General features: G+C 38.4%; 1 protein-coding gene across 1 annotated transcript in view; it reads right to left on the reverse strand.

The window, feature by feature from the left end:
• The window catches only part of CUL4A (cullin 4A), a 55,756-nt gene that overhangs the window by 10,665 nt on the left and 17,241 nt on the right, over positions 1 to 27,850 (reverse strand). The window contains exons 4-15 of the mRNA XM_084879824.1: positions 27,319 to 27,387; positions 25,984 to 26,057; positions 22,620 to 22,782; positions 21,968 to 22,057; positions 20,499 to 20,581; positions 18,264 to 18,331; positions 15,564 to 15,682; positions 11,773 to 11,965; positions 7,552 to 7,656; positions 7,116 to 7,226; positions 6,924 to 7,009; positions 6,467 to 6,574 (exon numbers count right to left, since the gene is read on the reverse strand). Of these exons, the coding sequence (XP_084735950.1) occupies positions 6,467 to 6,574; positions 6,924 to 7,009; positions 7,116 to 7,226; positions 7,552 to 7,656; positions 11,773 to 11,965; positions 15,564 to 15,682; positions 18,264 to 18,331; positions 20,499 to 20,581; positions 21,968 to 22,057; positions 22,620 to 22,782; positions 25,984 to 26,057; positions 27,319 to 27,387 (1,269 nt within the window). The remainder of the gene's footprint in view (positions 1 to 6,466; positions 6,575 to 6,923; positions 7,010 to 7,115; positions 7,227 to 7,551; positions 7,657 to 11,772; positions 11,966 to 15,563; positions 15,683 to 18,263; positions 18,332 to 20,498; positions 20,582 to 21,967; positions 22,058 to 22,619; positions 22,783 to 25,983; positions 26,058 to 27,318; positions 27,388 to 27,850) is intronic.

Below are 27,850 nucleotides of genomic sequence, written 5' to 3' on the forward strand. Positions count from 1 at the left end.
CCGGTTTTGGCAAACAAACAGGTTGTTCTTTATACCCGCTACACTCCATACCCAGGCTTCCGTGGCTGATAGCATATGTAATGAAGACCACAGTGGCCATCCTCAGAGACACTGTCTAAGGCCCAGGTGTATCTTACCAGGCCTTAGCTCAAGCTCTCATTGACTCTTAATTACTCTTAGGGCCTTGGGATGCCTCATCTCTGAACCACGATCCATGGTAACAGCAAGACCTGGGCATCAAGCTGCTGTGAGGGGTAACATAAAACACTCAGGGAGTGTAACTCAGGAAACAAGACATAAGCTAGTCATTGTTTTCATGGAAGGTTTTTTACATTTTGCAAACTGTCAGCCAATATTGTTATTGCTGATATCTCATTTTAAGCCCCGAGCTCCCCTCTTCCAGGTGTCCACTCCTTTCCCACTTTTGTACCTGTTCCTGTTTATGGACAGACTGCCTTATTCCTCTGATAGTGTTTCTCTAGAATGTTTATGTGCATTACATCTGTTCCTCTAACTTCCTTTTGCTCATTATTTTCTTTAGTTCCTTTCACATGTGCTTTACTCTGCACTCAGGTAACCAGTGATCTGCCAAAACTAATGGCTCTCCTCAGGCTTCATCTTGTGAGATGATCCATTCTCAACAGCTTCCCATGAAGCAGGCTCCTGCTTCCTCCTAGTGTCTATTACACTCATTGCTTGGACTTCCTGCCTCTAGGTCTACACTTTCTGAGGCTTCTTTGGTTTGTCTTTCCACGCACTCCACACATGCTGGGATATCTAGGGCCGCCTCCTTCCCCCCAATTTTGCACCATTTCCACATTCTTCGTAGTAGTAACATTCTTCTGTGGCTTGCTAAGACCCCTTTCCTCTGAAACTTCTGACCTTACTGGCCTCTCCTATGCCTCCCACTCTTGATGCTCTGTAGCCCCATTTTCCATTTCACTGAGCACAGGGTCTCATCCTCTCAGGCTCTCTCACATCTCCTCTACCAGATCTGGGAAGCCACTTTCCTAATAATACCGACTCATTTTTCAGAACTGCTTCCTCAGAGAAGCCTTCTCCAACCACTCTCAGCTCTGATAGTAGTTACTGCAATTTGTGACTAGCTCCTCTGGACAGAGAGCTAAAGAGGGCAGAACCAGGTCTGAAATCTTTATTGCTGTACACTCTGTATAAAATACTTGTGAGTGCCTCTGTGCTTCTGACAAAGTGGTGTCCTCTGTTAGAAATGCCTATCTGTGTCATATCTATTTGGCAAATTCCTCTGCATGCTTCTAACTCAACTCTATAATCATACCCCATTACCCAACTTCAACATCAAATCCCAGGCATGGAATAATTTCATTTCTAAGCATTTTAGTGGATATTAATTTTTAACTATTTTATTGTATATCTAAAAGGACTCTTTTCAGAAAACATATCTACTAAATCAAACCATATGACCTAAAAATTAAGTCAGTAATGTGATAAAAATCAATGCATACCTTTCCTAAAAATTATTTCCTTGATATTAATTCCTAATGTGTTAATGATAATCATAATCATAATATGCCACTAAAATTGGGTGTTTACTATGTGCTAGTTTACAACTGCAGGCTCAAAATGGATCAAAGACCTAAATGTAAGAGCGAAAACTATAAAACTCTTAGACATCTTGGATTTGGCAATAGTTTTTTTTAGATATGATACCAAAAGTACTAGAAACAATAGAAATAACAGATTAACTAGACTATAAAAATTAAAAACTTTTGTGCAGAGGACATTATCAAGAAAGTAATAAGACACCTCATAGAAGGGGAGAAGATATTTGCAAATCACATACCTGATAAGGGTCTAGTATATAGAATATATAAAGAACTCTTACAGCCCTAGCCGGTTTGGCTCAGTGCATAGATAATTAATTAGCCTGTGGATTGAAGGGTCCCAGGTTCAATTTTGGTCAAGGACACATGCCTGTATTGTGGGCTCAATCCCCAGTATGGGGGTTGCAGGAGGCAGCCAATCAGGGATTCTCTCTCATCATTGATGTTTCTTTCTCTCCCTCTCCCTTTCCTCTCTGAAATCGATAAAAATGCATTTAAAAAAAACAAAACAACAGTTCAACAATAAAAAGACAACACAATTTAAAAATGGGCAAAGGGTTTAAATAGACTTCTTCAAAGAAGATCTACAAATGGCCAATAAGTACATGAAAAGATGTTCAATATTAGTTCTTAGGAAAAAGCTAACCAAATCAAAATGGGATATCACACTAAAATGGCTATAATCAAAGAACTGAAAATAACAAATACTGAAGATGTGGAGAAATTAGAACCCTTGTGTGTTGCCGATGGAAATGTAAAATGATACAGCTACTGTGGAAAACTAGTCAACAGAATTATTGCATGACCCAGAAATTCCTACTTCTAGGGATATATCTAAAGAACTGACAACATCTATTCAAACAAAAATTACACACAGCAGCATTATTCAAATTGCTGAAAGTGGAAACAACCCAAGTGTCCATTAACAGATGAATGGATAAACAAAGTGTGGTATATCCAAACAATGGAAAATTATTCAGCCTTAAAAAGGAATGAAGCAGTGACACATACTACAACATAGCTTAACCTTGAAAATACAGTTAAAGAAGTCAGACATAGAGGACCACATATTATATGATTTAATTTATGTGAAATGTCCAGTATAGGCCAATCCATAGACAGAGAAGGGATTAGTGGTTGCCAGGGGCTGGGGCAGTGTGTGTATGGTAGGGGTCGAATGGGAATGACTGATTAATGGGTCCAGTATCTATTTGGGATGATGAAAAAGTTCTGAACTAGACAGAGGCGATGGATGTACAATTTAATGCCACTGAACTGTACACTTTAAAATGACAAGTTGCTCAGCTGACATGGCTCAGTGGTTAAGTGTTGACCCATGAACCAAGAGGTTACGGTTCCATTTCCGGTCAGGGCACATGCTCAAGTTGTGGGATTGATCCCCAGTTAGGGGTATACAGGAGGCAGCCAATCAACAATTCTCTCTCATCATTGATGTTTCAATTCTCTCTCCTTCTCCTTTACTTTCTGAAATCAATAAAAATATATTAAAAATAAAATAAAATGGTAAGTTATATATTACCACTATTTAAAAAATACAGTATGGTAAGCCTCAAACACCTTTTGCCAGAAAATTAAAAAGTACTCAAATATGCAGGGGTGTTTTAAAAGGATAAGAAGGCAGCTGAAAAGTGCTCCCACCAGCCAAATAGGGGACAATTTTGGCATCAAATAAGTAACTAAGATTCCATGAATTCATACTCATAATGACAGAAAAAAAAAAAATCACTGTTCATCAAGGTAAAAATGGATTCAGGCAGGAATCAAGCCGGTGAGAGTCTGATGGGAAATAAGAGGTTTACATAGTCTTAAAATATCTCCCCATAATTTATTAATAATCACCAAAGGAAAATACCAGCAGTAGAGTGGAGAAACCAGGTAACACCTTAACCAAATGATTATATGGGAGCAAAAGAATCGTGTGTGCCTCTGGATATAATACTGAGAGGAAATGACATGTCCATGTGGGATTCTCATTAAATATGCATGAACTTAATCTAATCACACAGAGATAATATAAGAAAATTGGCCCGCATTTTAAAAACATGTCACTTTTGCTGTAATAAATCTTACCCTGAGTACAACTGTAAAAAAAATCACCAAATATAAAACAAGCAAACACATGTAGTGTCATGAAAGAAAAAAAAAGGTTGTGTAGCTGTTACAGATGAAAGGACAAGACTAAATGAAAATGTGGTGTCCTGAGACATACAGATGGAAGAAGATACCATGTTCGTGGATTGGTAGAATCAACATCATTAAAATGTCCATACTACCCAAAGCAATCTATAGATTCAAAGCACTCCCCATTAAAATACCAATGGCATATTTCACAGATCTAGAACGAACTCTCCAAAAATTCATCTGGAATTAAAAAAGACCCCAAATAGTTGCAGCAATCCTGAAAAGGGCTAATTTTTTTAAAAAGATTTCTGATTGATTTTTAGAGAGAGAGAGAGAGAGAGAGGAAGGGCATGTGTGTGTGAGAGAAACATCTATTGGCTGCCAATGCATGCCCCAGCCCGAGGATCAAGCCCGAAACCTCGGCATGTGCCCCGACTGGGAATCGAACTGGCAACACTTCAGTGCACTGGAGGATGCCAAACCAACTGAACTACAACAGCCAGGGCGGAAAAGACTGACTTTAAAAGTTTAATAAAAAGGGAATCTAACTGGTACTTTGATTACCTATTGTGTTAGGAAATCAATTAAAGTACTATATTTAAGCAACTATGAGCAAAACTTAATTATTTAACAGTTGGAAGAATAAATAACTGCCATCACTAAAATTTCTAATAATGAACACAGAGAAATCAAGTAAAATGCATTCTTAAAGAAAATAAAAATATAAACTATTTTATGCAGTATGATAATATTGTAAAATATGCTGATCACAACTGTAAACAAAGCAGTCTTTGAGAAGTATGTGAAAACAAGGAGTGTGGTGCTTTATGTTCTTTTTTTTTTTTAATGTGGCAACACTATAATTAATTTGAAGACATGAGAATTGAGAATAAAGAATCTTATGTTAACCCCCCCCCCCCCCAAAAAAAAAAATGTGGTGTCCTGGACTGGATCTGATTCCAAGATAAAAATGCTAAAAGATATAGTTGGGACAACTGACAAAAACAGAACTGGCTGTGTATTGATGAAAGTATTAATTACTTCATTGTTAACTAGCTGAATTTGACAACATTCTCTGGTTGTTTAGGGGAAAACCCCACTAAAGTATTAAGGGTAAAGGCCCTGTCCAAGTAGCTCAGTTGATTAGAGCAGCCTTTGCCAACCAGTGGTCTGAGGACCACTGGTGGTACATGAGGTCCGAAAGGTTGGTGACCGCTGGGTTAGAGTATTGTTCCCATATGCCAAGGCCACAAGTTCGATCCTGGTCAGGGCACATACAAGGATCAATCGATGAGGATGCATAAATAATTGGAACTATAAATTGATCTCTCCTCACAAAAAAATAAAAATACATCAATAAAGTATTAAGGATAAAGTGAATCTACTCTCAAATGGACCAGGAGAAAAATGGCACATATATGGAGAGGAACAGAATGATGAAGCATATAGAACAATGATTAAAAAAAAGTGAGTGAAGGGTACAGGAAATTCTTTAAACTATTCTTGATAATTTCCTCCAAGTCTGAAATATTTAAAAATAAAATAAGTGAATAAACATGCAGTGCCATGAGAGAGGCACGCCCAGGGTGGAGTCTGGGGTGAAAACTTAAGGGAGTGCTTTCTGGTGAAGGTGACAGGGGAGATAAGTCCTAACAGGCTTCATGTGCTGGGGATGGTTAAGGGTGTGGATGTTTTCTGGAGAAGGAGGTTCCATTTAGAGGGCTTTACATGGAGGCCTGAGAGGATGAGAGAAGTGGGTGGGTTTGGGGCCTACAACTAATTTAGAATAGAGGGAGCATGACATCTACGTGGGGAACTGGGCCATAGAGAGGCTTCACATCTCAGAAAAACTGATTAAGGTGCTATCCTCATTTCCCAAGGATAAAGAGATTCAGGGAGAGAGGGAGAAGGGTAATGAGAGAAATCTATGTACATTCAAGTGGACACACACGCTGGAGGCTGAGAGCCGATGTGGGCTGAGTTCAATGAAAAGGTGTGGAATGAGAAGGAAGCTGAAGGACGATTCTGGGCAATGTTAGCATTTAGGATATGGGTGGAAACAAAAAAAGAAAACAAAAAAGGCAAATGCCCAGTTTGTTCAGAAACAAACAAAATCAAGAAAAGATAATGTCTCGGAAATGGGAAAAGCAGCTTTAAGGGGACTATTTCCGACCCAGGCGGCCAGCTGCCATGAATCTGTACTTTCTTTCTCCCTTTCTGGAAGCCCCCTCAGCTAGAAGGCCTTCATCTCTGCTCATCTTTAATTCTCAGATTCCACACTGGAACCAGCCTTTTCCTGGTACTGTAATTGATGATGCTCCTACTGTTTCCACCACTGGATTTTAAGTTCCTGAGCCCCTAATTCTCCCTCATATCTACATATCCTCAGAGTACCCAAAGTTGTGGCTGACATATAAATAAGCCCTCACAGTACTATTCACGAAACTTCTCTCCCTCTCCCTTTCCCTTCCTCTCTGAAGTAAATAATATATTAAAAAAATAAAATAATAAAACAAGTGCCTGTGTATCAATTTCTTGGACATGGGTGAACTGTGGACAGGGACAAAAGCAACCACTTAGATTTTTGCTTAAGTGTATGATTTTAAAAAACCTTGCACTAAATAATTCTTGAAAACTAACATGTCTGTGCATGGTATGGGTGAAACAAAGAAAGCATTTATAATGTTTTGGAAGTACTAATATATTTAAAACAAAGAATGAAAAGTCTTTAAAACACTTACTTCTGGAGTTAAATGTACTTCCATAGGTGTGTATGTTGGCCAGTATCCCATAGTAAGTATATTGACTGTTAGATCTATGGAGCCTGGGTCACTCTGATTCTGCATATACTAAAAGCAAAGGAAACGAAGACAAAATAATTTTAGAATATCATAAAAAATATAAAAAGGCAAATGGTATGATCTTCATAATATTTTTTCTTTTTTGATTATGTCACCAATATAAGATAGCATTAAACTCATTTAAATCAAATTTTCATTAAACATATTTAGGGGTTATTTTTCTTTTTCACTTTGAACTTAGGTTATTTGAATACATGAGACATTAACAGTATAATATTTAAGGATGAGAATTTTACCTAATTTATGTAAGTATTTACATATTTTACATAACCATTTCACATACTTCAAAGTGGGACACTTTTAAAAAAGCTGTTTTACTTGAAAAAACAGAACTTGCCTGCTTGAAGTGAATCATGATGTCTTTGGAGAGCTCCATGTCCTTGAACATGCCTTCCAGTTTGCTGGTGAAAGCAGCACCACACTCTGGGACACAAGGGGAGAATGGGTGAAAAACACCAGGAGCAACATGTTGTTAGTGCAATACATTCCCAGCCCAGAGGTAGGACAGAACCCGAGTCCACATGCTTACCATGCTTTAGTTTTGACAACATAGATTTTTCAGCATCTACTGAGGCACTTTTTCCGACAAGGAGTCTTTTTGCCAAATCTTTTTTATAAAATGCTTCAAAGACATCTTTACCTATTTATAACCAAATGAAAATAACATTAGACAATTAATATGCAAATATTCATTTTAACTGCTAAAAAAAACCTCAGAAATGTTCATTCTGATGAAAGCCAGCTCTAATTTCACTGAATCCTTATGTTTAATTTCCACAAAGAAAATATTTTTTATTTAATCAATGGGCAGCCATCATTCTAGTTCCTGTATTAATATGAAAGTGGAAATGTTTTAGTCAATTTTTCTCAAGGAAAGATAGGGCCAAAATATGTATATATACATTTTTTTATCATGTAGCATTTTCTATATAGCCAATGTTAATAATAACAAGAGTATTTCTCACCATGAATAAACCTGAATATTATCATGATTTTGTCAAGGATCCTCTCCAGCTCTTCATCTGTTGCTTCTTTATTACCTGCTCTCAATTTTGAATCAACATGTTTTGCTGTAAAATTAAAGAGTTCAAATTATTAGAAAAATAATTATTTGTTATATAATACATTTTCTAAATAGAAAAAAAATTTAATTTCTACAAGTCAAAATTGGACATTTTCCAAAGTGATATTATTATAGTATGACATACAGGCAAATATCTGATATATGTCCTTTCAAATCATGTGAGAATAAATACATTAATTACATGCTTCAGTTACAGGACACATTATTGTTTCAGGAACTGGGATGTCCTATCTTCAAGATGTGGTATAAGAAATTTGGATAAGACTCTTAAAGGAATTTTTTTCAGGGCTTCATGTGATTATATCCATGGTGACAATATCTTATCCCTGAATGCAGGGATTAGGGCAATTCTACTCTAAGTTCCTGTTTGACACAAATCAAATCAACCATGACCTGGATTAAGGAAGGGAAAACCCAAGACTTTCATAAGCCCAGCACCCAAGAGCTAAACATTTATCTTTAGAGAAAAATAACCCATAAAGTGGCACAAAAGCCAAATTAAATTATCTTATGAATTTCTATTGTTGGTTTAATTCGTATTTTCTTTATAATTTTTATTATGAAATATTCTGAAAATATACAAAAACAGCCAAAGCAATCTTGAGGAAGAAAAATAAAGGAGGATGTATCATGCTCCTGGTTTCAAAATATACTACAAACCTAGAGTAATCAAAACAATATGGTATTGGAACAGAAACACACACACAGGACAATGGAACAGAATTGAGAGCAGAGAAACAAACCCACACATATATAGACAATTTATGACAATTTTTGAATATACAATATTGGAGAAAGGACAGAACATACAATACTGGAGAAAGGACAAAATTGTCATTACATGGTTTTGGGGAAAATGGACAACCACATGTAGACTTGCTACCTTACAACATACTGACAATTAATTTGAAATGGATCACAGATTATAACTATAAAAGAAAGAGCACAAAGTATAATATATATGTAAAATTGACTAAATGAAAAATTAAATTTACTTTTAAAACACACTTTTAAGGAATTAAAACACAAGCTACAAACTGGGAAAAATGTTTGCCAATGATATGTCTGATAAAAAGAGAACTCATATACAGTGTGCATTAATATAAAAAAAACCAAAACCCTCAAAACCTGTTTCATCTCAAGATATGTTTAAGATCCCATCCAATTTTATCCTATTTTAACACTACTCAGAGAATGCAAAGATCGTGACTAATAGTATCTCATGTTAAATATTATCTGGAGATTGATAAAGGTATAATACAGAGGCATTACATACAACAAACCTCAATCCAATTTCTGAGCAGAAATTACAAGTAATCAAGTCAGAGATTCAAGGTTTATTTCTATAAACTATAGTTTTGGGGCTGTTAGAACAGGAAATGCAAACTAGGCTAAATTTTTATTGACTCTTTTTTCTTTTTCTAACTTATCTTCATTATTGTAAGTATTATAGATGTCCCCTTCCCCCATCTACCCACTCCGCCCTCTCCAGCTCTCTCCCCAGCCCTTCACAGCACTATTGTCTGTCCATGGGTTATGTACATAAGTACTTTGGTTAATTTCCTGCCAACCCCTTTTTCCCTCTGAAATACTCCAGTATGCTCCATGCTTCTATGTCTCTGGATCTATTTTGTTCATCAGTTTATTAAGTTCATTAGATGCCACATACATGTGGTATTTATCTTTCTTTGACTGGCTTATTTCAACTTAACATATTACTCTCCAGGTCCCTCCATGCTGTCTCAAAGGATAAGAGATCTTTCTTTCTATAGCTGCATATATTCCATTGTGTAACGTACCACAGCTTTTTTAACCACTCATCTACTGATGGGCACTTGGAATGTTTCCAGATCTTAGCTATTGTAAATAATGCTGCTATGAACATAGGATTGCAGAATATTCTTTCTGATTGGTTTCAGGCTTCTTAGGATATATTCATAGAAGTGGAATGACTGGATGAAATGGCAGTTCCACTTTTAATTTTCTGAGGGAACTCTACACTGTTTTTCCATAGTAGTTGTACCAGTCTAATTCCCACTAACAGTGGATTACAATTTCTTTTTCCTCCACATCCTTGCCAGCATTTATTATTTGTTGATTTATTAATGGTAGCCATTCTGGCAGGTAAAAAAGGTGGCACTTCATTGTTGTTCTCATTTGCATCTCACTTATAATTAGGGAGGATGAGCATTTTTTTCTATGTCACTTGGACGTTTGTATGTCCTCTTTGGAGAAGTATCTATTCAGGTCCTCTCTCCAGTATTTTTAAAAAAGATATATTTTTATTGATTTCAGAGAGGAAGGAAGAGAGAGAGAAAGAGAGAAACATCAATGATGAGAGAGAATCATTGATTGGCTGCCTCCTGCACACCTCTTACTGGGGATCGAGCCCACAACCTGAGTACATGCCCTTGACTGGAATCAAACCTGGTAGTCTTCAGTCAGCAGACAATGCTCTATCCACTGAGCCAAACCAGCTAGGGCTCTCCAGTTTTTAATTGGGTTGTTTATCTTCGTGATATTGTACATAGAAAACCCTAAAGATTCCACCAAAAAAATTACTAGATTTAATAAACGAATTCTGCAATGTAGCAGGATACAAAATTACGATCTACAATAGAAATCAATGGCACTTTTATACACCAGTAATTATCTCTTAGAAAGAGAAAAAGAAAAAAAAATCCATTTACCACTTCAACAAAAAAGTTAAGATACTTAGGAGTAAACTTAACCAAGGAGGTAAAAGACCTATACTCAGAAAACTACAGGATGTTGAAAAAAAGAGACAGAAGATATAAACAAGTGGAAAAATATATCATGTTCATGGGTTGGTAAAATTAACCATCATTAAAATTTACATACTAGCTAAAGCAATCTATAGATTCAATGCAGTGTCTGCTAAAATACCAATGACAAATTTCACAGATCTAGATTAAATACTCCAAAAATTCATACGGAACCAAAAAGACCCAAAATAGCTGCAGCAATCTTGAGAAAGAAGTACTAATAAGTTGGAGGGAATCACAACACTGGATATCAAATTATACTACAAAGTCACTGTACTCAAAACAGCTTGGTACTGACATAGAACAGGCGTGTAGATCAATGGAAGAGAACAAAGACCCCAGAAACTGACCCAAGCTATTATGCTCAATTAATATGTGACAAAGGAGGCAAGATTATACAATAAAGACAATTATCTTCAATTAATGGTGCTGGGAAAATTGGACATGCAAAAAAAATGAAACTAGATCACTATCATACATCAAAATGGATAAAAGACTTAAATGTAAGTGTGAAGCCATAAAAATTCTAGGAAAAAACATAGGCAGCAAAATATCAGACATCTCACATAGCAGAATTTTCAGATACATCCTTAGGGCAAGTGAACAAAGGGAAAAAAAAATCAACAAATGGAACTATATCAAACTAAAAAGCTTCTGCACAGCAAAAGAAACCAGCATCAAAATGAAAAAGAAACCTACTGTATGGGAGATCATATTCATCAATAATACATCTGATAAGGGGTTAATTTCCAAAATATATAAAGTACTCATACAACTCAATAAAAGAAGACAAACAACCCAATTAAAAAATGGGCAGAGGACCTTTTTCTTTGTAAAGACAAACCTCATTTTTTTTTTTTTTTTTACAGAATTCCTACAGAATTACATTCACCCTATGGAAATGTCATGTACTTGTATACATACACATATGTATGTGAATATACAAAAAAATATATAACACACGTGTATATATGGTTTTTTGAAAATGTGTCCCCTAATAAGGTGTGATACAAACTCTTCCCCTAGCATGAGGAGTCAAAAAAAATAATTTTTTTTTAAAAATGCATCATCTGGGATTTTAAAGAGGGAGAGAACATCAATTTGAGAGAAACACTGATTGGTTGCTTCTTGTAGTGAACTCACAACCTGGATATGTGCCCTAACTGGGTATCAAACCTGCCACTCTTCAGTGGATGATGCTCCAACTGAGCCACACTAGCAAGGGCAGGAGCTTGAATATTCTGAGAAAAAATTTTGCTTGAGTTATGCCTTACTTTCGCATATTAAAAAAAACGTATAGAAACATGTTTCTCTACCGATCAGTTCTGCGGGCTTATTTGGCCTCTTGTTGATAAACGTTTCAAAGGATTCCTTCATCAAGTTGATGAACTTCTCATTCCTCTGAAAGCATACTTCTATCACATGGTCCACTCTGTCCTTAAAATCCAGCAGGTCCTGCACCATATCTTTATCTTTTTCAGGATTGATAACAATCGTTGTCCCAAAAGTCTACAAAAACAAACACACACCAAGTCATCAACAGGTTTATGATAACCACATATTATTTTCCGCTGCTATCAAACAATCATGATGGTGGAAAAAATTAATAAATTCAGCCTGCATTCTAAAAATTAAGTGATACTGTAATTCCCCCCTTATCTTTGGGGGACATGTTCCAAGATCCAAGTAGATATCTGAAATCATAAAGAGCACCAAACCATATATAAATATTGTGCACTTGTGTGTGTATGCACGCGCACACGCACGCACGCACGCGCGCACACACACACACACACACACACACACAGTTTTTTCCTATACATACTGCTCTTACACTTTGGGCCATTCTTAGGTAAAATAAGGGTTACCTAAACACCAAGCACTGTGTACTAAGTTACCAATGGGTGGATATGCTGAACAAAGGGATGACTCAGATCCCAAGTGGAACAGGTTGAGATTTCACCATGCTACTTAGAATGGCTCACAATTTAATACTTATTTCTGAAATTTTCCATTTAATGTTTTTGGAACACAAGTGACTACAGGTAACTGAAACCACAAAGTGTGTTACAATTCTACTTCTGAAAGGATTTATAAATCCCTCGAACATTTTCTATCTTTTTTTAAAGAACTTTTTACATATGACTTCCTCAAATATATATTAATTACCATCAATACACCCATTTGGACTTCTTGGCTAGTTTTTTTCTCCTTCACTTCTAACTATAAACAGCATGGTTTTTAGCCTGTATTTTTAATTCAAAATGCTATATTAAAATTAACATTACTAAAATTCTATGTGTGACAATAATAGTTAGCTGTTTGAGGATATAAACTAGCAGTTTGAAGATGTGCTGAATACAATTAATCAATGTAATTTTTGAAAAACTGGTCTTGCCCGGACATAGTGGCTCAGTGGGTTAAGTGTCATCCTGTGTACCAAAAGGTTGCTGGGTGGATTCCTGATCAGGGCACATATATGAGTCGTGCTTTTGATCCCCAGTTAGGGCACATAGAAAAAGTAACCGATGGATGTCTATCTCTCTCTCTCTCTCAACATGTCCTTGGCTGAGGATTAAGAAAAAAATAAATAAATAAATGGTCTTAAGTATATATTTGCACATCATTTATGCAGGTCGAGGCAGACTTTTGGCAAAAAGGTAGAAATACATTAGCATAAATACTTTCTAGAAAGGAACACTATGACCACAAAGGGTGGAGGGGCTTATATTTCACTCTACCCTTTGTACTGACTGCATTTAAAAACAATGTACACACACTGCCAGGATCAGCTTTATTTTAGTAACGACACACTGTGCTGAATTTAACTTCCTATTTTGTCCTTATCATTAATGAACACTCAGGAACAATGGTCACATCACTGATTTTTTACTACCCAAACTAAAATTTGCAAAGGTTTCCTGAGGACTACATGTAGGCAAAATCCTAAATCCCCATTAACCTTTCCTTAACATAAAGTTCCATCGCCAATCCAGCTTAAGTCAGTCATGAGTTTTAGCTCAATTATCATTATATAGAGTTTTGAGGTGATGGTGCACATGTTTGTACAAGCTTTCAACATACTATCTAATAAAAGAGTAATATGCAAATTGACCATAACTCCGCTACACCACAAGCCATACCCACCATCTGATCAGGAGCGAGTATACAAATTAACCCAACCAAGATGGCTGTGGGAGGAAGGCATGGGTTTCCCCTGCAATGGAGGAAGCCAAGATTTCCGCTTGTCCTGGCCTGCCTTGGCCTTCGCTTAAGGCTACAAAGTTTCTATAGCAGATACATAAATCCCAACAAAAATGACTGGAGCCATGGAACAAGCAGGAGGCTTGTATATAAAGTTTCAATTACAGAAGAGAAATGAATCCCAGATACCAGGGGCTCTGCTTGGGTCGCCAGGGGGCGTGGCCAGCCTGCAAACTAACACAGGCCCCTCCCCCAGGCCACCCCACACCCCATGGGAACCCCCACCCTGATCCAAAACACCCTTCAGGGCAAAACAGATCCCCCCCGCCCCCCCCCCCCCCCCCCCCCCCCCGTGTACCAGGCTTCTATCTAATGAAAGAGTAATATGCAAATTGACCATCACTCCAACACACAAGATCAAGATAGCTCTCCCCCTATGGCTGCCCCATGTGAATACAAGATGACCAGCAGGGAAGGGCAGTTGGGAGGGACCAGGCTTACAAGGGAGGGCAGTTGTGGGTAATTAGGCCAGCAGGGGAGGGCAGTTGGGAGGGACCAGGCCTGCAAGGGAGTGCAGTTAGGGGTGACCAGGCTGGCAGGTGAGTGCAGTTAGGGGCAAACACTCTGGCAGGGGATCAGTTAGGTATCAATCAGGCTGGCAGGGGAGTGGTTAGGGGGTGATCAGGCTGGCAGGCAGAAGTGGATAGGGGCAATCAGGAAGGCAGGCAGGCAGGAGAACAGTTGGGAGCCAGCAGTCCTGGATTGTGAGAGGGCAGTTGGAAATCCCTCGAGGGGTCTCAGATTGGAGAGGGTGCAGGCTGGGCTGAGGGACATCCCCCTAATACCTCTTGCATGAATTTCATGCACCAGGCCTCTAGTATAAAATAATAAGTAACTCCAGGCCTGATATTTCAAAAAGCAGCATGAAAACTTTTATCTTTTTATCTCATTGAAATTTTCCTTGTGATAGAGATTCTCATGCAGTAAAAATAGGACAGTCTATTTTCCTCGATGATAACATCTGGCAAAACAATGGGAAAGTATCACAACCAGGATGCTAGTATTGATACAATTTACCCATCTTATCCATCTTGTCCCATTTTTAACTGAAACTAACTTTTGTGTGGATTTAATTTTTTAGACTTTATATCATCTGAGCACATCTGTGTAACCTTTACCATGGTCAAGATACCACAAGGAATCCTTCTGTTGCCTTTTTTATAACCATACATGTACATAAACGCGTACTACAGAAACATGAAAGTATGGTTTTAATAATAAATCCTGGATTGTTAGGAAATAAAGTAGCACACTCATCAACCTATCAAAATATGTAACAGTTCTTACTGTGCAAAGATATGTTTAAAAAGCAGATTCACAAAAAATGACTACTATAGAATTAAACTCATGTACTTACGCTGATGACAAATAGTTAAATAGCCTTTCAAGTCATGTTTATACCAAGATGGTGTTTATCACTGTTGGTGTTATCTTAAGTTTGCACTGCCCTAGTCAGAGTGGCTCTGTGGTTGAGTGTCAGAGCACATGTGATTTTCAGTCAGGGCACATGTCCAGGTTGCAGGCTAGATCCCTGGAGGAGAGGAGAGTGTACAGGAGAGGCAGCCAATTGATGATATTTCTCTCATTGATATGTCTATCTCTCTATCCCTCTTCCTTCCTCTCTCTCTAAAAACCAATAAAAATATATTTTAAAAAAAAATTTGCACAAGTGATCTGGAAAGAAATGGAAGACTACTATTTAGCTGATCGCCTGTTATGAAAAAACAAAGGTACCTCCAAATAGTCTAGTTCACTTTGCCAGGGTATTGTAGTATCCTCAAGAAGGGCCACCCACCCCTTGTACAAAGCAGTCAGTATTTCTATCACGACAAACCCCACACACCTTGATGTACTCGCTCCAGTGCTGCAGCAGGATCTGCTGCCCGCCCTTTACTCGGCTAAACAGCTGGTACATCTGAGTGAGGTCAGGCACTCTGTTCTCATCAAGTAAGTGATCAAGTCCTGAGATCACACAGTAAATGTTAGCATATCACATCAGTAAGTCAATGCGAATAACACTTAAACTAGTATGCATCACAAAAAAATTAACATATAATATAAAAATTTAGGGAATATTGCTTATTTCTACACAGGCAAGTTGTTCTAGTGCAGTATCTGATAAACCCTATTAAGTGAATCTCATTTTTCTGACCATGCTGGGAGATGTATTCTTTATTTCTTCATGTCACTAAAGCAGGGGTAGGGAACTTTTTTTCTGCCAAGGCCATTTGGATATTTATAACATCATTCGCAGCCCATACAAAATTATCAACTTAAAAATTAGCCTGTTATATTTGGTCATTTAATTAATTCACCCATAAAGCCTTGGGAGGTGGGGAGGCAGACGAAAGAATTTCTCAGACCTTACAGGACCTGTGGGCCAGGTGTTCCCCACTCTTACACTAAAGCCTTTTTAATTCACTAAAGTAACAATAATCTGAAAAATGATCACACCAACTATTTGACCTGGGAGGTTCATGATTTCAAGTTCCTTCTGATTTAATCCATCATCAGTCCAAAAGTATATTATCAAAGAATATGCTATCAAATGTAATCTTTTAGATGGTTAATTTTATCCATATATATAATACACTGTGAGAGAAAACCATTTATTGTTGATTAAACATAGCATTTTAAAAGTTCCTCTTTCCTCCGAAACTGGTTTGACTCAATGGATAGAGCGTCGGTTTGGGGACTGAAGGGTTCTGGGTTCGATTCCGGTCAAGGGCATGTACGTTGGTTGCAGGCATATCCCCAGTAGGAGGTGTGCAAGAGGCAGTTGATTGATGACTGTCTTTCATGGATGTTTCTAACTCTCTATCTCTCTCCCTTCCTCTCTGTACAAAATCAATAAAATATATTGAAATAAAATAAAATAAAATAAAATAAAAGTTCCTCTTTCCTGTTTTAGGTATTTAGATTTTTATGAAGATTTTTCTAAAATCACACCATCATCAGAACTTTCACAGATTTCCTAAATATCTGCTTTATAACAACAACAGAGAGGCAGCTAAGTTAGAGAAGCAGCGAGCTAGTCATGTTACTTCACAAAGTCTCAGATTCTTCTATAAATGGGCACAATGCCCACCCACTGAAGGTGGTTTACAGATGCACATGATGCACCGTAGGTTAAAATTACAGATCCTTAGTAAGGGCTCCAATATTTGTTATTTCTCTAAATTACATTTTGGTCTACTATTTCTCTAAATAACTTTATACCTTTACTGAAACACTAAATAATGTCTTCAAGAATTAAAAAATTACAGCTATTTTTTCAATGCCTCTAAATTTAGATTAAGCTCTTATATATACTATGTAATTCATTTTCTTGAAACAAAGTATGCAAACTTCTACTATTTACATGAATCCCTTTTTTTTCTTATAAAATGACTTATTAAACAACACACACCTAGTATGAATTCTGAATGCATTTGTTTTACGTAGACTATTACGTTGAGGCCTCATTCATGAGCAAGTATACCAGCTTTATAGTTTTCAGTGAGGTTTAAGTAGAAACATCCAGGCTGGCACTGCCTCTCAACTTAGGAGCTGTGACTTGAGGTGTCATATTCAAGCTGTTGTTAGCCTCAGTTTTCTTACTTGTAAAATGGGGGTAATGATTTCACCGGGTTGTTCAAGGACCAGAAGATATTTACATGAAGTACAATGGATGGTCAACAATGCAATTTTCTCTTTTTGGCATTATATTGTGTTTTCACTTGGAAGTTCCACTTTGACTATCTGGCAAAGTAGAATCCAAACCAGAATATATTTGTGTGCTTATTTAGGGCCTCCCCTAAGTTAAACTTTAAGGTTTTCAATACCTTGAAACACTCTAGTTCCAAAATGACTTTCAAATGGTAACATTAAATACTTAAGAGTTATAAAAAGTAACAAGTACCAGAGTGTTATAAATAGTCTCTTTGTTGCTGCAAAGCATCAACATTTAACTTACCCTTTAACAAAGCTTTAGGATCACAAGGGGAATGTAAAATAAACAATATAATGTGTTCTACTTTCTGTTTGCTTATTTTTCCAGGATATCAGGGTAGAATAGTGTACTCTGGCTTATGCTGACCACACACCTGGCAGTTTATCTGACACTCAGCTGCTCGAAGGGCAAGGGAAGAAGTCCATGAAAATCTAACAGCCTGTTCAGTGGTGTACATCTACACCTGCATCAGTGTTCTGAGCATCACCGGTATGTCAGTGTACAATACAGTGGCACATGGACTATGAGCACTGCACAAGGACCCAGCTGTAAACTATCTGTTGTCTAGAGGAATCTTTAGGAAGCTTTCAGCCTGGACAGTATTTAATTTGACTTCAGCATAAGCTGATGTAGTTCTACCATATGCCTTTTAATATTTTTTTTAACTAATTTTCTCAAGGGCTAATATATTCATTATTTTTAATGATTTTTAGAGACTGTCTTATAATAAATAACAAATGTCCTTACATTGCTGCTTATGTTTCACTTACTATCTTAATGCATTAAGGACTATCATTCAGTTTAATTGATACAAGAGTTAGGAAAATTTACCTTTCTGCAGAATTGCTGTTAAATGTTCTCCTAATAGCTGTTTCTCCACACAAGCAATCAGTGGTTTTCTATAAAAGGCAAAAAGAGAATGTGTCAGAAATAAAGTTAAAGGAGATACTTTGGTTAACTGCAAGACTGGGAGCTTACAGTTTACACAGATACTCTATGGAGCCAATCAGAAACCAAAGAGTCACAGAACAAGCATTCTGCTCACACGTGGACAGTCACCACTGCTATTAATGCAGAGTCTGAAATATTTCTGAAAACAATTTACCTAAGAACATAAATAGACCAATAGATGCTGGGACACCAGCAGATAGGCAAGCATGCCATTCCTTACAATAAAAGCAAGCCCCACAGTTGGCTGGCAATTGGTACACATGCTGTAGTCATTTTTTGAATTTAAGTTTTGCCTTCTATTATGCACATTACTTCTTGGATTGCTGCTGTGAGTATGCTCTCTTCTTCCACACCAATTACTTCCCTTGGTTGCATAAAACCCTCTCATTTACTGTTACAGCTATGTCTTTCTGTCCCCGCTTCTGTTTGCTTTTTTCCATAACCATTTATCAAAATCCAACTTAAGAAAGCACTTTCATAATGACCAAGATGCATGTCACCAAGACGAGAATATTTGAAAATCTGGAAATTCAGCAAGTGTGACTGCCATAATCATAGGGACACAATCATTCATCTTGGGTTCATTATCTATAGTTCATTAAAAAAAAAAGAAAAAGATCAGAGTATTTGTTTTATTCTGAGCTTATTAATTATGACCATCTTCCCAAACCTTAATTTTATAAGGAACTTTTCAATGTATCATCTTAATTAAACTCATAGAACCCTAGAAAAAAGCACAGCAGACATTCTGGCCTCCATCCCACAGATCAGAAAACAAGAGTTCAGAGATGGTGTGACCTGCCCAGGGAGTGGTGAAGCTGAGAGTTGAGTTCAGGGGGTCATTCGTCAGCACCTTTTCCAGTCTGCATCCAGGAAAAGGAACAGGACCCAAGTGAGGAGAGGTGGAGGATAGAGAGGAAATATGCCATAAAATCCATCCATTTAATGTGTGCAGTTCAACCGTTGTTAATATATTTACAGAATCATATAACTGTCACTATGATCTAATTTTAGAACATTACCATCATCCTAAAAGAAACTTCACACCCATCAGCACTTCCATTCTCTCCATCTACCCTCCCTGTCTCCTAATCAAAAATAGACAGTAATTTCTACAGATTTTCCTATCCTGATCCTTTCCTATAAATGAGACCGCACAACATGACTTGTCTGGCTTCTTTCATTTCCCAAAATATTTTTATGGTTCATCCATGTTGTAGCATGTGTCAGTACTCCCATTTTTTTTTAATGCTGAATAATATTCCATTGTTTTTTTACACATTCATCAGTTAACAATGTGTTGTTTCTACTTTTTCACTATTATAAATAATGCTGGGCCAACTGGTGTGGCTCAGTGGTTGAATCAGGAAGTCACAGTTCAATTCCTGGTCAGGGGCAAATGCCTAGGTTTCGGGCTCGATCCCCAGTAGGGGGTGTGCAGGAGGCAGCTGATAAGTGATTCTCATCATTAATGTTTCTATCTATCTTTCCCTCCCTCTCTGAAATCAATAAAAACATATTAAAAACAAAACAATAACAACAACAAAAATGCTGCTGCATGGACATTTGTGTACAAATTTTACATGGATGCATGTTTTCATTTCTTTATATATTTAGAACTGGTGTATTGGAGAAACATATGATAACTGTTTAACATTTGAGAAAATACCAAATTGTTTTCCACAGTGACTGCCCCATTTTACATTCCTACCAATTATGCATGAGGGTTCTAATTTCTCCACACCTGAGCCAATGCTTTTGACTGCTTGCCTTTTCGTATTACAGACATCTCGGTAGGTACCAAGTGGTATTGCATTGTGATACAAAGATATAGTAGTAAATGGTATCTTTGTAGACTCATTCAGTACTCAGAGTATTTTTGCTCTTAGCACATTTTATATTATTTGTGATTACTCAGCACTTGTAAGATAAATTAAGTGTTTTGTTTATGTAGTGTCAGATCTTACCAGTAGGTCAAGTCAAGGAAGGATAAAAGTCTCGTTGAGTATCTTGCTACAAAGCTTAATAATAAGCAGGTCTATTATTAAAAAACCAGCCAGGAAAAGGTTTCACCTAGATCGAATTGCAAAAACTAAATAAATGAATAGTACTTACTGTGTACTGTGGTCTAAATACGTGATTACTCGGTCTCCTTCTTCCTCTAAACGTTTACTTACATGGTTAAGATATTCTGGAACCTTCCAAACAAAATATTTAAACACACCATTAACAAAAAGATTCTTGATTTTACCCAAGAAACTGAAATATCGTTTTCCTTAAAATTTTTATTTAAAAGCAGAATATTTCAAGCCAAATATGAACACAGATTAATGGGGGTGGGGTGGTAAAGTGGGAAGCGTGTGCAGGGTGGCTGAGATACACAGAAGTTTCCTTAAACTCAATGGTGGAGATGAAACTTAACCTCTAGAAGCAGGGCTAAGGCAGCACTGCATTGCTGTGCCCTATTCACAGTGCAGTCCTGTGGTCCATGCCACAGGGCCCTCCATCACCGAGGGGCTGATGTCATATGTACTCTTCCCGATCATTGAGGCACCATGAACAGGTAAGCAGAAGCACCTGGGTCAGAGGTTATAGAGCCTAATGGCACCCCCTGACCCACACACAAAGGATGTCAGCAAAAACTATTCAACAGACTGGTCATCATATGGGGACACCAAACAGCAGAAGATCTCAAAATGTACACCGTTTCCAGGGACTTAGGGTATCCCTGCTATCATATGATAGCACAAGAAAGGCCCCACAACACAGGTCTGTGGGGTTCTGATCTAGTGGCAGCAGCTAAGTCTGGTATTTGACGCGAAACTCCCTCTTAAAAACTAGGATGAAGAAACCAATGGTGTTTCATCCTGCACAATAACAAGTAACATTTGGGTGGATGGTCCCCAGGGGCTTCCTCCTAGACTGTGCTATAACACCTGCAAACTGGCTGTCAAGTTTTTAGGTTCATATAACTATGTCTTTCATATGTTTTTTTGGGAAATTTTTTCATGTGGTTCACATAGATAAAATTATTTCATGTGTGAGATTTTATATTTAAAATTTACCTCTGGCTTCAAGTTGAGTTCCTTTATATACTTCCTTCAGAAGCTATCTTACTGGCATCTGTTTTTTTTTTGGAGGGTGGGGGGAGAAGGGCAAAAATGTTTCTACAGTAAAGAAATTAAATCCTTACTATAATAAGAACAAAGCTCATTACTGGGATGTCAGCTACATTTCAAAAATTTTTCAATAGCCGAAACCGGTTTGGCTCAGTGGATAGAGCGTCAGCCTGCGGACCGAAAGGTCCCAGGTTCGATTCCGGTCAAGGGCATGTACTTGGGTTATGGGCACATCCCGGTAGGGGGTGTGCAGGAGGCAGCTGATCGATGTTTCTCTCTCATCGATGTTTCTAACTCTGTTCCTCTCCCTTCCTCTCTGTAAAAAATCAATAAAATTAAAAAAAAAAAAAATTTCCCCCCAATAAAATGTTTGCATGTGTGAAAAGACAAACATTTAGAAATTACACTTAGATGCACATCTATAAAAATGAAATAAGGCAATTCAGAAACATTTTGTTATCTCACCTCTCTTTCTTGCATTAACCTTTGTCCTTCTGCAGCATATAAACAATTAGTTTCTTCCAAAAATTTCAGTTCAAATGAATCTTTATATACCTAAGAAATGAGCAGAGTTATTGACCAATTACAGTAAACAAAACTACCCTTTGAAGTGTTGATGTACCCCAAATATTGAGGGATCAAGGCCGCAGTGACCTGTACTAATTCCTTCACTGAAACCTCTCAGGCCAGGCCAGCTGCCTCCTATGTAGCTGACCTCAAAGGCATAGCTGACTTCTGCTTAGCTGACCTTGGGTCAGCTGATTCCTGGCTAGCTGACCTCTACTCAGCTGACGGGGGCAGCCTAGACCACTTTTACTGCTCTACTTTGGAGTGCCACGATGCTTTTGTCCTTTAGGGAATATTGGGTCTATGTTGTAAGGGATATTTCCTGTTGTGGCCCTTGGTGTGGTGTTACCTGAGTCAGTGTCCTTTTAGTGGTTAAAAAAAAAAAAAAGCTTCCATATTTTCAACAAATACTTCTATGATTTCATTTTTTGCAAAGATTTTACCTTTGATATGTCCATTTATTTTGGTTCAAGTAGTTAGGCAGGGATCCAATTTTTTTCTTATACACTATGAAAAGTTACTGGTAAATTTAGAACAATAAGATATTTACCTGAAGATCAGAAAGCATACTCAGCAGACTTCTCAGTAAGCTTCGGTCAACAGCTTCACCATTTCTTTCTTGTTCAATCAACAGCAGAATTCCATCAATAGTTTTACTCTGAACCATTTTATCACTAATAATATGGTTTCTAAATAGTTCTAATCCCATATCCCTGAACAAACAATAAAAAAGTAAACTATATTTTAGTTTCACTTTATAGAAATTTTAGGTGAAGCTCTAGCTACATTATATCATCCCAAGTCTGTTCATTTGCTAATTCTCTAAATCCAGGTGTCAGGAATTTTTAATTTTCATTTTGGGCCAGTCTAATTGTGCCTTGTATTTCCTTCTTTATCAAGGCTGTTATGTTTTCTGGAAGGGGTCAAGCAACTGTTAAATGAGGAATGTTGCGGCATTAGTAGGTCAGGGATGTCATTGCAAGTATCTTGGAAGACCTGCTATCCTCATTCCGCAATTCACACCATTCCTCCTAGGCATGATGCTCAAGGCTTTAGGAACCTACTCTGCTCCACTGCCCTCATCAACCCCTCCATGTCCTTCCCTTTTCCAACTCTGTTCCCTCATTCAACTGTTCCTCCCTGGAACCTGGTTCTCTCCTTTATTTGGCCCTTTCAATGGGAGAGCTGGTATTAAAATATGACTTTAAGAGTCCATCATACTTCTTCAGCTCACGGCCTGAGGAATTTAGCGGTCAGCTACTATCCATGTGATAACAAACAGACTCTATGCTTTGCCAAAACACCTCCCCAAATCCCCAGGCGCCAAATACAGAGGGAGCCAAAGTTCAGATCCCTGAGCCGAGTCAGGTCTCCTGAATAGGCAGCTCAGTGGTGGTAGTGGGGTAGTACTAATGGTATGTAGTGGTGGTGGTGGTGGTGGTGATGGTGCTGAGAAGTGAGTAGTGAGCAGTGGTGGTGATGGTGTGGCGGCAGCAGTACTAATGGTGAGTGGTAACAGTGACAAGCACTACATATGCTGGTGGGTGTGGTTCTGGGGAGCCCAGTCTGTGTTGGAGAACCTTTTCCTCCTTCAGTGTGCTCCATAACCACAATGGCCCTCTCTTGTTCCCTGGAGGAGCTGCAGATTAGTCTTCCGTGAATTTCAAAGACAGAGCAGTAAAGCCCAGTGGGCAGCATGTGGGCTCAAGCCAGTCACATGGACTTGAATCTGCCCTCCCCTAACCCCATGCTTGCTGTGACTCTGAGGCAAGGAACTTAACCTCTCTGTGCCTGTCCTTCCTTAACACTAAATGGAGACCACGTGAACTGTTGTACATCTGTGAAACAATTCACATCGGACCAGACAGGTACCCAGTGCATAGGACGTTATCTGTCTGCTAGAATCTCTTCCTAAAATCTAAATCTCAGTTTAAGGCTTCAGAAGCAGCCCACTAACACTTTCTCATCAGCTTCATCACCCCGATTCTCACACACTGAATATTCTGGAAATGTTGTTGTCCTGTCATCAGAGTGGATTTCTCTTCTCTACTGCCTCTTTCTATCTCAGCTACCTAACCACTCCTGCTCATTCTGCAGAGACTGGGCCAAGGCTTGCTGCTTCTCTCGTCTTTCCCTATGAGTTTCTCCCACATTTTCACCGTGATTCTTGTACTATACTATCATCCTCAGTTTTTCTGCCTGCTGCAGTGGACTGAGTGTGGTATGGTACACTTTATACTATAAGCAACATTTATAGCCTATGTTATAAACTACATTTATAAATTAAGAGTTCAGGCTAGGAAACCTGACAACCCAGGTATAGCAAGTTATTTGAACTCTGCCTTAGTTTCTCCACATATAACATGGAGACAATAAGAGTCATTCTTTACAGAGCTGTTCTCAGGATTAAATCCTTGAATTTGTAGACATTGAAGCACTTAGAACAGGGCTTTGTATAGAGTAGAAGCTATGCAATTTGCTGTTATCAGTTTTACCATCCTTATCATTTCTCAGAATAAAGGCTATCTTTCTGTGCAGTGTCTGCCTTCCTGTGGCATGCGTGGATATCTAGCACGAGAAGTGTAGGAGTCAGAGGAACAAAGGGGGAAAGTGGTACTAAGGAAGAGGAGAGTTTCAATACAGTGTCCAAAGCTACACAGATGTCAGGTCATATAAAAGAAAGAAGGAAAAAAGGTGACTATGGGATCTGATAACCAGGAGATCATTGATGTCTAAGGCAAGAGTAGTTTCCACATGGTGAAAGAAGAAACCACACAGTTTAGGGTTAGGGTGAAAAGATGGTGAGAAGTTGGAAAAGAAAGCAATTAAAAAAAAAAAAAGAACTCATGTTTAAAGGTAATGAGAAAGTACATCACTTCTCAATGGGAGAATGAACTTCTGCACCAACAAAGGAAGAACTCAAGGATGGGATTAATGGCAGGCTTTTGTTCATGTCAATTAGGGCTTCTTGGAGGCAACTCTGGTTAGATTTAGGGCAGGTGGACACAGAGGTGAAATGCATTAGCAAAAGCTGTGGAAGTTAGTAACTAGGGACAATATTTACCATTTGAAATATGATGTGTGATGAACAGACTGAAATGACAGACCTCAATATCCTGAATAAAACTGGGCCCCTGTGCCCTTGGATAGTTGGTGGGATAGAGGTTTTGGTGTGTGTATGTGTGGTGGGGGGAAGGGGAAGAGAGTCTCAGGGCTGATAACCTCGCCTGCAGTTGTAGACTTTCTCACGGTTTCACCAGACCACTGGAGAGAGCCACGCCAAGTGAAACTCCAGCCATCAAAGAGAGTAACTGAGTCCCTCTCCCTCACAGCAGAGGTGAGCTGTATGTGATCACTGGCTCCAGAGATCATGAAGTCCGCAGCCATTACAGAAATGTGGTGTCACACAGCTTCCGTGCTTGCCTGGTGCCTCTGCTGGGACATTCAGTGCAAGCTGGGGGACGTGCTAGAATTTGCTCCCCTAACTCGGCCTGCCCCATCTTCACCCTGTCACTTTCACTGGTGATGGAGACACTCTAGGCTAGGGGTGTCGAACTCAATCAGAGAAGGGGCCAAAATCTAAAATCCAGCCTAAATCGTGGGCCGAATGGTTTACTGAACAGTCATAAACTGACAATGTCATAAACTGACAGCGGAGTGCAGTGATGACAGCGCGGTGCGGGCCACATTGCAAGGCCTGGCGGGCTGGATTTGGCCTGCGGGCCTTGTGTTTGACACATGTGCTCTAGGCTAACATCTACCTGGGCCCAGGTGTGTGCACTAATGATCTGGGCTGACATAAAGGACCACAGACAGATGACTACATACGCCATCAAATTAACCAGCAGAAGACAAGTCAAATGGGTGGTTTCAGTCACAGCAGCAGATACAACTCTACTGACTAGAACACTCACCAGATGGAAGGAAGCATGGAATTCTGAAGTACATAAGTGCGATCCAAAAACAGGAAAATACTTCGGATCATGATCTAGAAATTAGAAAAGAATTTATTTACGTATTTTGCTAACAAAATATTCAAGATTAGGCCATTTGTACTATCATTGTGCTAGGTACCTCAAATCTAATAACTGTTTCTTGATGAAAGATGTTTTCCACCAAGACCCTTATTATTTATTTTACCCATCTATGCTTGTTTTTCATCTCCTTTATCCAGAAATTCTGATTGCAGGGATTTAAAGCATTTAGCCTAAAGTATACCTTTGAAATTTGGTTATTTCCTAACTTATGTGACAAATCTCATTATATTGAGGAGATGCTTTAAGGGCTTTCTAAACAATTAGTTCTTGTTACATTCTTGGCCAGTGTATGTATTGGACTGTACTCTGCAGAGCGAGGAGGACGAAGCTGCTCCCTTTGCCATGCTGCATACATACTGTAACCCTGTAATTCTCCCATCACGGAACTTACCAGACTATCATAGAGGTTCACTTACACACGTAAGCAAAACCTTTCCAACAGACTTTTATCTATTTCTACCATCTACCAGGTGCCTGGCCCAGAACAGACACACATTCATTATCCCCTACTTACTTCATTTAGGAAACAAAAGAATTCAAGCTTTTGTTTGAAAAGATAGTTTGACACTATCTTTTCTCTCACATAATAAACAATTTGGTCACACTAAAAACTCATACACATAAAATCAAATCAGAATGAATACATCTAACAAAGTCTAAGATTTTGGATGTTTAGTTACAGTAAAGTTTTGAAATTCAGGCTTATTGATTATAAATTGGGATTAAGGAAAAACTTTTCGACCCATTCAGGAATTATGAGTACTGTGACCTAGCATCTGTCAGATCGGGTTGAAGGCCCAGTTAGCAGCCAGCCCCGTTCGAGAAGAGCAGAGTTCACCTTCTCTGATTTTCTCTCCTGTTGTCCAATTATGTTGGAGCTGGAGAGCAGCATTTGACTCCAAAGAGAATCTTGAACAGAACTTTCCTATCTTAGTCCACATTCTGGCCCATCTACCTTAGGTAGGTGAGGGGAGATGGATGAGACTGTGCTTTGATAAAAAAAGAAACAACAACAACAACAACAACAAAAAAGATAGCTGGATTAAAAGAGGACACCTACTCCCCGATACTAAAATCTCTTTGTAACTAAGCCAGAGGCAGACAAAGACAAAAGAGGAAGCGAGATCTGACATAAAAAGCAGTAGTTGATGAAGTTTCAGGGATAGTGCACCATATATAAAACTAGCATAATAGAAAAATCAATATGCTTACCATTTGTCTGCAGTGATCTTGCCAGCATGTGTTAATCTTCTTTAAAAACAAAACACTATCTAGTGAGTCTGTGCAGACCTGCTAAGGAGAACTTTAGATATCTTGGGTAATTTATTGCAATATTAACTTCAGCTCTCTTCACCACAGTATACTACATACATATCAGTTAATAAATAGAATACTAAAAGAGCAAAAGTTCAAAAACCATACATGCAGTTTTTCTACTTTCCACATCTCATAACTTAGCTGTAATTATTCCTGACTGAACTCCCCCGTTTTTCATTTTTCACCGCCCCTTCTTTCCAGTTTCCCTTCCTGCTGGTAGCACTTTATTGCCCTATGATTCTCAGAGCCCTGCCAGCTGAAACTAACCACCAGGTCAGAGGCTTCCGGGGCCTGGGTGACAGAACCAAAAGCCCTACCCCACAAAGGGCAGAGCCTAACCTACTCTTGTACCTGAGCTCCTGGAGACACTGTTCCAGTGGGGAGGAAGCAGGTCTATTATTAATAGCACTGAAGGATTGGCAGCTGC

Source organism: Pipistrellus hanaki (genome assembly GCF_964339955.1).
Source record: "Pipistrellus hanaki genome assembly, chromosome: 3".
Taxonomy (NCBI): Eukaryota; Metazoa; Chordata; class Mammalia; order Chiroptera; family Vespertilionidae; genus Pipistrellus; species Pipistrellus hanaki.